The sequence below is a fragment of the Neovison vison genome, chromosome 2 (assembly GCF_020171115.1).
Source record: "Neovison vison isolate M4711 chromosome 2, ASM_NN_V1, whole genome shotgun sequence".
Taxonomy (NCBI): domain Eukaryota; kingdom Metazoa; phylum Chordata; class Mammalia; order Carnivora; family Mustelidae; genus Neogale; species Neogale vison.
In genome coordinates, this window is record NC_058092.1 from 109,382,066 (window position 1) to 109,393,418 (window position 11,353).

The window sequence follows — 11,353 nt, forward strand, 5'->3', positions numbered from 1 at the left end:
ACCCCATGCAAACTCAGTCCCTGCCTGGATCAAGCATTAACTCTACTGGCTTCTCTGGTACATAGTTTCCTCTCATAGGTTTTGGGTGAGTGAATTTTAGGGAAATTTCCCTATTATAGCTTAATATAATAGCCTTGATATATGAAAAATCATTTCCCAAATATTTGACTGGAATCTACCTTAAATTATTGCCTGATCCATCTCAGTATCCATTGTCACAGCTACAACCCCAACCCATGCAAGGCCCATGGGATTTCTGTAGAAGGTGGTGGTAGTCCTTAGGGTGAGACAGGAAGAGGGTTGTGAAATCAGCTTTCCTGAGTCACTGACACATTTTCTTGGCATTCACAAATCTTTGAAGAAATAAAAACATAGCTCCTCATCACTGAAGGGCATTGAACTAACCAAATAATTAATAATAATGATAAAGTATTATAAATATTATAATAACAACAAAAGACAATGAACTAGCCAAATAACAACAATAACAATTAATTATTATGTAAATAGTATAACAAAGGATGATGAACTAACCAAATAATAATAATTATTATCATAAATATTATAACAACAATAACACAAAGAGCAATGTCAGCAATCTGTATTTACACAGAGCTTACTGTGGAGGAACACTCTTCTATCACTATACACGTTACTCATTTAATCCTCACAACAGCTTTATTAAATAGATACAATTTTTATCACCATTATAGATAAGCAGTCAAGGCACAGAGAAAACAAGTGACAAGCCTAATGCCGTACAACCAATAAGTAAGGGAACTTGGAATTAAAATCCAGGTGATCTGAATGCAGACACTTAGCTTTGATACTGTGTCCCCAAGAAGGCAGCGTTGGAATGAATAGGTTCTCTTGCTATCCATATCCCTCACCTCCCCAACCAACCTCAAGCATAGACACTGAGTTGGAAATCAATTGACCTCATATTAGTCCTAACTCTGCCACTATTTTCACTTTATGAATTGAGTAAAATGAGTTATCTGAATCTTCAACTCTCATTTGTGGAAGGAAGGCATATAACCAAGCCAAATGGCATATTTCATTATTAATCAATCCACTCATTCAACAAGTAATTAAGTGCCAACTATATGTCAAGAACTGCTTTCTTTAAAATTTATTTTTTTATTTTCAGCATAATATTCATTATTTTTGCACCAAACCCAGTGCTCCGTACAATCCATGCCCTCTATAATACCCACCACCTGGTACCCCGACCTGCCACCCTCCCCCTTTCAGAACCCTCAGATTATTTTTCAGAGTCCATAGTCTCTCATGGTTCACCTCCCCTTCCAATTTCCCCCTACTCCCTTCTCCTCTCTATTTCCCCATGTCCTCTATGCTATTTGTTATGCTCCACAAATAAGTGAAACCATGCTTTTTTGAGGCCTTCTCATTATTTCTTTACTATCTGATGCATGCTTTTATTAAAGAAAAATTTCTAGGGGCGCCTGGGTAGCTCAGTGGGTTAAAGGCCTGATCCTAGGGTCCTGGGATTGAGCCCCGCATCGGGCTCTCTGCTCAGCGGGGAGCCTGCTTCCCCCTCTCTCTCTGCCTGCCTCTCTGTCTGCTTGTAATCTCTGTCTGTCAAATAAATAAAAAATCTTTAAAGAAAAAAAAGAAAAGAAAAAATTCTAATAAAGATATCAGTCTAGAAAGAAATGGGCTGCTTTGTGAGCTAGTGAGTTCTCCAACTAAAAGTGTTTCAGTTTAGCACAGAAAGCTCATCATTAGACATATGGGAGAGGGTATGGAACCACCAGGTAGAAAACTATACCTAATGTTTGCTAAGACCCCTCCAAGGCTGAATGATTTTCTGAGTTGTCTGTCATCCTTACATCTTTTAACTATCTATGAAGAACCCTGGAAGAGCTTGGAGGAATGTCAAAGTCTGTGGAAATAGTACTAGAATCTTCTGTGGACTGGATATAATTCTATGGTACTACAAGAACACTCTAAAACTATAGTTCCTAAACTAGCAGAATCCCCTGTCGATTTAAACATGCAAATTTTTAGGATTCAGTCCATGGAGATTATGACATAATACGTCTTTTTTTTTTTTTTAAGATTTTATTTATTTATTTGACAGACAGAGACCACAAGTAGGCAGAGGCAGGCAGAGAGAGAGAGAGAGGGAAGCAGGCTCCCTGCTGATCAGAGAGCCCAATGGGGGGTTCGATCCCAGGACCCTGGGATCATGACCTGAGCCAAAGGCAGAGGCTTTAACCCACTGAGTCACCCAGGTGCCCTGACATAATAGGTCATAATTGAGGACAGGAATATGAATTTTTAAAGTGTTTTTCAGATGGTACAACCAGGTTTAGAGTCCTTGATCTATAACAGCACTCAGAGAAAGACTGAAAGAATAGTTTCCTTGTTTCATGTAATCCTTGCTGGGTTAGCTCCATTGCTCTAGAACTGAGTGACTATGTGATCTGCACCTGCACTTAAACTCTCCAGTGCTCAACTTTTCCGCATGTGTTCATATCCACCCAACAGGGTTGTTGACAGGAGAAAACAAAACTTCTGAAATGTAGTACAAATGTTTGGGGGAGGGGAGATGCGTGACCACTCTCTTCAAAAGTATTAAAAGGCTGAGAAGTGTAGGTTCACAGAATGACAGCAGAAGGTCCTGATGTCATAGGTGAAAGTGCAGGCCCAAAAAGTCTAAGGAACTTACCTAAGTCTTCTTAATGCCTGCCTCCTATGTTCATATTTTATAGCACTGTTCTTCCAGGGTAGGGATAACACTACTGATCCAACTGGAAGCAAGTTGTACAGTTTCATAGTCCCTGTCTTTCTCTGAAGATTCTGAAGACGTGTTAATTGCAGGACTAAGTATATAGTCTATTGAGTTATCTTCCCTTGGCACAGTGGAGAAAATGATAGTGAAGTCATTAGCATGGCCTTGTGTTGAGTCAGAGATATTATCAGTACAAGCAGTCTTTTATAATGGGAGGATGGTAGAGCCAAAGGTCTGTTCTGCTCACTCTGCTGAGAGGAACTGACCTCTAACATCAGAAGAGAAGAATGAAGTTACATAGGAATAAGAAAGCTCTGACATTATAGGCTGCGGGGTCTTCTTTCTTAGAAGATTTAAAAATATCTTCTTGGGATCAGTGTCTAGAGGGAGAGGATAGGCAAAGTGTCCTTTCTCCATCCCTTCCTATCTTAGAACTGAAAGGTATTGTTTGATAGTGACATTTGTAGACACAAGACACAACATAATTTTTTAGCTATTGCCCCACTCACTGAGGTCAGTTGAGGGTCCAGGGTGGAGCCTGGGATTGAAAGAAGGAATCCTTACATTTGTTATGTGGTAGAAGGATCCTCACAGTTATGAAGGACAATAGCTCAGGAAGTCATCGAGGTTTAATGTGATCTGGCAGCCCTGAACATGAGCTCTCATCATTAAGTCAGAGATCAAGAAAAAAAAACAACAAAGGCAAACACTCTTTTCACAAATGGAGACCCTGAGGCCCAGAAGAAGCAAATGACCCATGGCTGGTTAGTGTCAGGACTGGGCCTGTGCTACAAGGATGACCCGCTACTTCAATCCAAGGGATTTTTCTGCAGTTGGATACATTACAGAAAATAAGGGCGGTACTGCCAGAACAGATGATATTGTTGTGTATCCCCCCTAGTCTCACAGGAACAGGACACAGAAGCTGGGAAATTCTTGGGACAACAGTGAATAATTATAATGCTTATATTATAACTACAGCTTACAGAACACTTACTCAGTGCTGGGCATGGTGTTGATTTCTTTCCTCATTTGTTTTAATCATCACATTATACATGGTGGGCCTATGTCTCTAACCTACACTATACAGACAAGGGAGGGTGACTGGCTTTTGAGGCCACCCCATGTAAGTGATGGGAATATGTTGTGTTGAGTTGGTCTTGTCTCCTTTCTTTTATCCACTAATTGGGATGGATTAAGACCCATAGGGCCAGGTCACTGAATGCAGATCATGACTCTTCCTCCCACCCCAAGAGAAGTACAAGCTGTGTCAGTCCTTCAACAGGTCAGGTATAAGTCCCATTGCCTCAAAGAGGATGAAAGACCTCAGTGTGAGACAGGAATCCATCAAAATCCTAGAGGAGAACACAGGCAGTAACCTCTATGACCTCAGCTGCAACAACTTCTTGCTAGACACATCTCCAAAGGCAAGGGAAAAAAGGCAAAAATGAACTATTGGGACTTTATTAAGATAAAAAGCTTTTGCACAGCAAGGAAATAGTTGACAAAACAAAAAGACAACTGACAGAATAGGAGAAGAATTTGCAAATATCTTATCAGATAAAGGGCTAGTATCCAAAGTCTAAAAAGAACTTACCAAACTCAACACCCAAAGAACAAAAATAATCCAATCAACAAATGGGCAGAAGATATAAATAGACATCTCTCTAAAGAAGACGTGCAAATGACCAACAGACACATGAAAAAGTACTCAACCTCACTCGGCACCAGGGAAATACAAATCAAAACCTCAATAAGATACCACCTATCACTGATTAGAATGGCTAAATTTAACAAACCAGGAAATGACAGATGTTGGTGAGGATGCAGAGAAGGGGGAATGCTCTTACACTTGGTGGATGTAGCTGGTGCAGCCACTCTGGAAAACAGTATGGAGTTTCCTCAAGAAGTTGAAAGCAGAGATACCTTATGACCTAACAATTGCACTAATAGATGTTTACCCCACCATTTATATTATCCCATATAAATGTAGTGATCTGAAGGGGCACTTGCACCCCAGTGTTCATAGAAGCAGTGTCCACAATAGTTAAACTGTGGAAAGAGCCCAGATCTTCAACAACAGATGAATGGACAAAGAAAATGTGATAATATATATCACGGCATACCAGTCAGTCATCAAAAAATGAGGTCTTGCCATTTTCAATGATGTGGATGGAACTAGAGGTTATTATGTTAAGTGAAATAAGTCAATCAGAGAAAGACAATTATCATATGATCTCACCCATGTGTGGAATTTAAAAAACAAAACAGAGGAGGAGGGAAAAATAAAACAAGACAATATCAGGGACGCTTGGGTGTCTCAGTGGGTTAAGCCTCTGCCTTCAGCTCAGGTCATGGTCTCAGGGTTCTGGGATCGAGTTCCACATGAGGCTCTCTGCTCAGTGGGGAGCCTGCTTCCCCTCTCTGCCTGCCTCTCTGCCTACTTGTGATCAATCTCTCTCTCTCTCTGTCAAATAAGTAAATAAAAATCTTTAAATTAAAAAAAAAAGAAATTGTTAAAAGAAGAAAAAGACAAAATCAGAGAGGGAGACAAATAATAAGAGACTCTTAAACATGGGAAACAAACTGAGGGTTGCTGGAGGGGACAAGAGAGGGGGGATGGGGTAACTGGGTGATGGACATTAAGGAGGGTACATGATGTAATGAGCACTGCTATGTAAGACTGATGAATCACTGAACTCTACTTCTGAAACTAATAATATACCATAAGTTAATTAATTGAATTTAAATAAAAAAGAAAAGAAGAAAATTCCATTGCTCTTGGGAGGACCATGAATCCTCTCCCAGTGCAGTTTGCCAGGGTCAGACCCACATGTCTGCTTGCACATTGGGGTTTTGACCCACAGGAGGATTGTTCAAAGGTCTGACTACTTGGACAGAAGGAAGATCCGTGTTTTCCTTCCTTTCATCAGTTGGGAATTAGTGTGATAAAAATCTCATGCATGCCAATGCTGCCCTCACCCTGCTATTAAGTGGCACACCTAGACAGACAGGAATCCATAGCATGCTTGAATGCCAAGTAGGCAGGAAGGTGGGGAAGTGTTTGGGCAGGTAAGTACAGAATCCAGGAATGCATGGACTGTATGCAGACTGGATTCAGCATAGTAAAGGCCCTCCAATCACTTTCCAACTGGTCTCTTTGTCTATAAGTACATTAATAAGAACTCACTCAAGTCTAGATCTGATCCACACATCAAACTTGTATCCTGCCCATTCACAATGGACTTCAGCACTTTGAGTAACCAAATCACCACACTTAAGGCCACCTGAGCTGAATGATCTTTCTAAAATATAAATCTCATCAGGTTATTTCTTTGCTTGAGTGGTCAAGGGTACCCCAACTGTCCCTGGTCAAACCTTTTAAAGCATCATGATTCTGTTTTCAAGTTAAATGGAATGTATATATTTAATACATAAAGCAGTCAAATTACTCTATAATAGGAGTGAAATGGAAGGCCCAGAGCATTGTCTGCTCAGCCTTCCCATCCCAGGAAGCCCAAATAGTCAAGAACTAAGGATTTATGGTATTTTAAAGTATGACTCAAAATTTTTAGCCCCCCCCATGTTATGATGGGGGATGATGTTGGGACAAAGAAGGAAATTAAAATGTATTTCCAACCTACTATCTGTCAAACATTACTGCATTGTCACAGTAAAATAACTCTATGAATTTCTTATTGTTAATCCCACTTTTTAACTTAATTTAGTTTAATTTTATTATTTTAGTTTATTTTATTATTTTAGTTTATTTCTTCATTTTATTTTATTTTTGTTAATCCCATTTTAAAGATAAAAAAAAGGCTCAAAAACATTAAATAACCTACCCATGGTTCAGATGTCAATACCCTGACTCCAAGACCCATCTTCCAGCTTCCATGCCATGTAAAGACACGGAGCTGGTATGGTAGACAATGGGAGGAGCTGGGGAAGGCAGCTGGAAGGACAGCTAAGCAGAGTAGCTCATACTGCCCAGAAGGATGACTCTTAGAAGAATGATGTTTGAATATACCTGACAACAGGGTTCCAAGGAATATAATCTGGAAGCTATTAATCTACAGGCTAAAGTACATAACCCAACAAGTAGAGTTCTTAATATTCTGGACTCTTCCTTCCTTTCTGCCCAGCTAGTGTCCCAACACTATGCTCTTACCAAATATTATGCCCACTTTTTTTCCAGAAAAGATCATGCCCCTACACATTCCCATGCCTCCACCTGTGCTCTTCTTCCCTCTGTCTAGTTATCCTTCACCTTCTGGCTGATGGCCACTCTGTTCCTGAGCCTCAGTCTTTTTTAATCTGTAAAATGGGATTAACAATAAGAAACTCATAGAGCTGATGTATTGTGATAGTGCAGATAACATGTTTGATGAATGGGAGTTTGAGAATAAATTTTAATTCCCTGTATTTTCCTTGTATTATCCCACTTGCATCTTTTTTTAAAAAAGGTTTTATTTGTCAGAGAAAGAGAGATAGTGAGAGAGATATCACAAGCAGGGGGAGCAGCAGAGGGAGAGGGAGAAGCAGGTTCCCCACTGAGCAAGGATCCTGGTGCAGGGCTTGATCCCAGGACCCCAGGATCATGACCTGAGCTGAAAGCAGATGCTTAATGGACTGAGCCACCTAGGTGACCCCCACTTGCATCTTATGGCAAAGAAGTATCTTAATCTTCTCTAAATTCAAAACCCACATAACCATCATTCGGCAAATAAATGTCCTTAAAGTGATATTTGCAAAGTTACTATAAGAAAGGAATTTCTGTTGGGATAAATAATTTTTTTCATTGAACCAGTAGTTCATTGAGGTATTGGATCAATACAATAGAACAATGTTTTACAACTTTTAAAAATAATTTGTAATATTTTAGTTGAGGCCATGCGGGGAAGGAGCATAACTTTGCCTATCTTTTCTGATCTGGGCTTTAGGAGCTCACACTCACAGCTAGGAGAGGCACAATTAGGTGAATCACATACATACACAATGTTCTGCTTTGGTGTAACAAGGAAAGAAGTTAAGTAAGTAATTTCCTTTGATAACTGAAATTGACTAAATAGATTATATAGAGTTGCTACCTCATAGTGTGACTTACCTTCAAATATTCCATCGTCATATACTCACCAGCTGCCTCTGCTTTGTTGAATTCATCCCCATCCCAACCTCCAGATAAAATATGTTTAGGGAAAAGCAAAACCAGGAAAGGCAGCACTTGGGCTGAGTGTTAGCTTCTTGGAGGCCTGATGCTCATAAATGTAAATATAGATTTGATTATATACTGAAATCATCTGGTCCAGTCTCCTCTGAAACCCAGAGGCAGTAGCAGAGCCAGAACTGGAGCTCTGGCTGACTCCCCTGCAAAGTTCTTGAGGCTGGTCAATATGAGCAACCCCACCCTGAGAGTACCACCCAAACCTGTGCTTACTGCTGGCCTGGCCTCCCAAACTTCCCTCTCTCAAGATGTGAAAGGAGGGAGACCTTTGTCCCAACCACAAATAACTCATTAATTCAACAAATTTTTTTGAGCACTTCAAGATGTCAGGCACTGTGCAGGTGCTAAGAACATGGAGATTTCATTCTATCCAGGATAAGCAATACTGAAAAATAAATACCAGTGTGGTATTATAGGAATATGGGACACCATGACAACATTTCACAGGAAAAACTAATATAACCAAAGCTGAACATATAAAGTACATACAAAGTAGCAGGAACAGGTGTTAGAAAAGAAAAGAGGCTGTTCCTCTTCTAATAGGAGATCGTAGGGATGGTTGCAGATATAAGTAGACTTAAAGACCTGGTATTGAGAAGTAGAAGTGTCTCATATTGATGGCTACTCTCTGCCCCTTGGAATAGAAGTAGTATTATTTACTTACTTACTTACTATTTTTAGTATCATCTATTTAGAGACATCTATTTAAGACAGACCTGGAAAGTTCCAAGGAAGAGAAAAGGCATGGTGTGTGTAGGGGGAGGGTAGTAAACACAGAGAAGTATATGGAATCACTGAGCCATGTTTGGGCTCAGTCTGGATGGAAGGTTATGATCTTATGATAGTGCCAACCTGACAAAGTGTCTTTTTAAATTTTGTTTTTGTATTTGTAACAGCTAGGCATAGCAGGGAAGAATCATCCAGGGTTGGGGTTTTGTCAGTCAAGGGTATTAATAAGCCAAAGGAGCAAGAAAATTAGTTTTATTGGTTAAAAAAAAAAAAGTGGTTGAAATGATAAACTAGCAAAATGAGAGGGAAGTGTCATGAAGCAGTTATCTGGCAGGCAGAGAGTTGGTAGATTCCAGTGGACGTGACCAGGTAGGTTAAAAAGAAGGGACTAAAGTCAAAAAAAGGTGCCTAGCTTCCAGTTCAGACACTGCACTACTTTGAGCATCTCCTTTGTCCTCTTTGGCACTCAGTTCCTCATCAATGTGTAGAATACAGGTACTGGGCTAAGATTCTTTACAGCAGGGCCTTTTATCCATGATGCTATCTTGTTAGTCAATGTCTTATACATTCTAGGATCTGAATCAGTAGTGACCCAGGGGTGCTGATACTATTGATTCCAAATGGTTATAGAACCTACAGAAACTCCCACCTGTGTCCTAGGTTGATCTGACACTTGTAACTTTAGATTTTCATCTAAAGCTTGCATTGGATTCCTGCAGAAACCCTAAGTTCAGTCCCAAGCGTAGCCATTATAAATTCCCTAGAAAATCATGATCTTCCTATCTTTAGGAAATACTTCAAGTTTTACAGAGGGAAGGTATGCTCTGGGAAGATATTCATGAGGATCCAGTAGCGATCTGGTGTGATAAAGTGGCAGAATGACAGAGAAACACAGGAATGTGGGAAGTTGCTGTCATAACCACCTGGTTGGGAAGAGCTTTCACATTATTGTGGCTCATTCCCTTGAGTTTGGTGCAGGATGTGTATAAAAGGCCTTCTCACTTCACTGACCTACCCATTGCTTGCCTGACATTGGGAAAACAAGGTAAGTGTACTTACTGATCTGATGGCAGTTTGGGGATAGCTGGGATTGCCACACCTCAGCTGAATGGGACAAGCCACTCCAGGATGGAGAGAATAGTAACTAACTGGTAATTGCAGGACAATCAGGCTAAAGGATGTCATCAGTTGGGACAGAAGTAGCCATCTCAGAAGGGATGAATGTTAACTGAGGTTGGGGTTGGAGTAGAGGAAGCTAGTTTGTAGGACAAGAGACACCCAAACAGGGTCAAAAAATATAACCGAAGGCAGAGCCCATGATGTAAGAAAGAAAAAAAGAAAAAGAGATGAAAAAGACAGGTGATACAACAATGGACTCAGGCTAACCATGTAGTTTCTAGAATGTATAAATTAGAGTACATCATAAAAATAATTTGAGACTTTCCAAACTATGCAACTTGCTGCCTTGGAAGTCAGGAGTCTTGGGAGGATCAGGATGGGTAGGAGAAGACATTACCAAATTTGCACTGACCCCCTGACTGATTTCTCTTATGCCAGGAAATTGGGTTTTTCTCCACTGTAAACCTATGGGTCCTGGAGGCATAGAATCAGTTACAGAACTTCAGACTCTGGAGAAAAATGGTGATACAATAAAGTTTATAGTCACTGAACTTTCAAAATATCTGCTTTGTTTTTTAGAGTAACTGAACTTTCTTTAAGATGTCCTGCCAGCAAAACCAGCAGAGGTGCAAGTTCCCTGTCAAGTGCCTCCCCAGGTGTTCACCCAAGTGGCCACTTCAAGCCCCACAGGCCCCACAGACCCCACAGGCTTCCCAGGGCCCACAGGCCTCTGCTCCTTGCCCAGCTCCCTGCCCAGCTGCCTGCCCCCCACCTGCTCCCTCCTGCTGTGTCCCCAGTTGCTGTATCACTGGCTTCAGAAGCTGCTGCTCTCTGGGGTATCATGGGTTACCAGGAGTCTGTCTAGGCCAGCCCCAGCCTTCCAGCTGGGAGAGGGAGTCCTCTGGGTGTTCCAGTTATTGCCATGGATTTGGGGGCTGCAGCTGACCTGCAGGTTTTGAGGAGCCAAAGATCCATGGCCAAGGACAAGTCTGGAGTTGACAACTTTTCTCACTCTCACCTTGTTCTCCCTTCTCCTCCTGAACTAAGTTGCCTAGATATGTACTTAAAGGACTACTCTTTTTGTTGAGAACCTCAGACTTTGTGGCCTTGGCTTTGGGCCTACATCAAGGAGACCTGAATGCTACAGAAAACTCTGCTTTCCAAAATCTTGTCAACATGAAAAAATAAAGCCTGTCTTTCCTGCACTCTGAGTTCTTTGGTGGTTGTTGATGCTCCCATCCTCAGCTCAGGGGAGCTCCCATTAACCTGGATTCTTCAAGCACACCCCACAATGAGCTAGCCTGATGGGAAGTTCCCACTAAGGGATGTCTCAGACCTGAGCCATTGGAGAGGAAAGATCCAGAGGGGAGTAATGGGGTGCTCCCAAAACATCAGCCACCCTGTTCCACTACTGCTGCCACTACCACCTGTGAGGTTTCCTCTTACCAATTAAGGACACTGTGCTCCACAGCCCCAGAATGTAGCCTCCAGACCCCTCTGACTTAAGGGAATCCCATGCTTAA

The 11,353-nt window shown here is 41.2% G+C and overlaps 1 protein-coding gene across 1 annotated transcript; it reads left to right on the forward strand.

Annotated features, from left to right (window-relative positions):
* Positions 1-10,422: 10,422 nt before the first annotated feature.
* Positions 10,423-10,853, forward strand: LOC122898844 (late cornified envelope protein 2D-like). Its single transcript, XM_044236526.1, has one exon. It carries the CDS (start codon positions 10,431-10,433, stop codon positions 10,773-10,775), a length of 345 nt encoding a protein of 114 aa, XP_044092461.1. The 5' UTR covers positions 10,423-10,430; the 3' UTR covers positions 10,776-10,853.
* Positions 10,854-11,353: the final 500 nt, after the last annotated feature.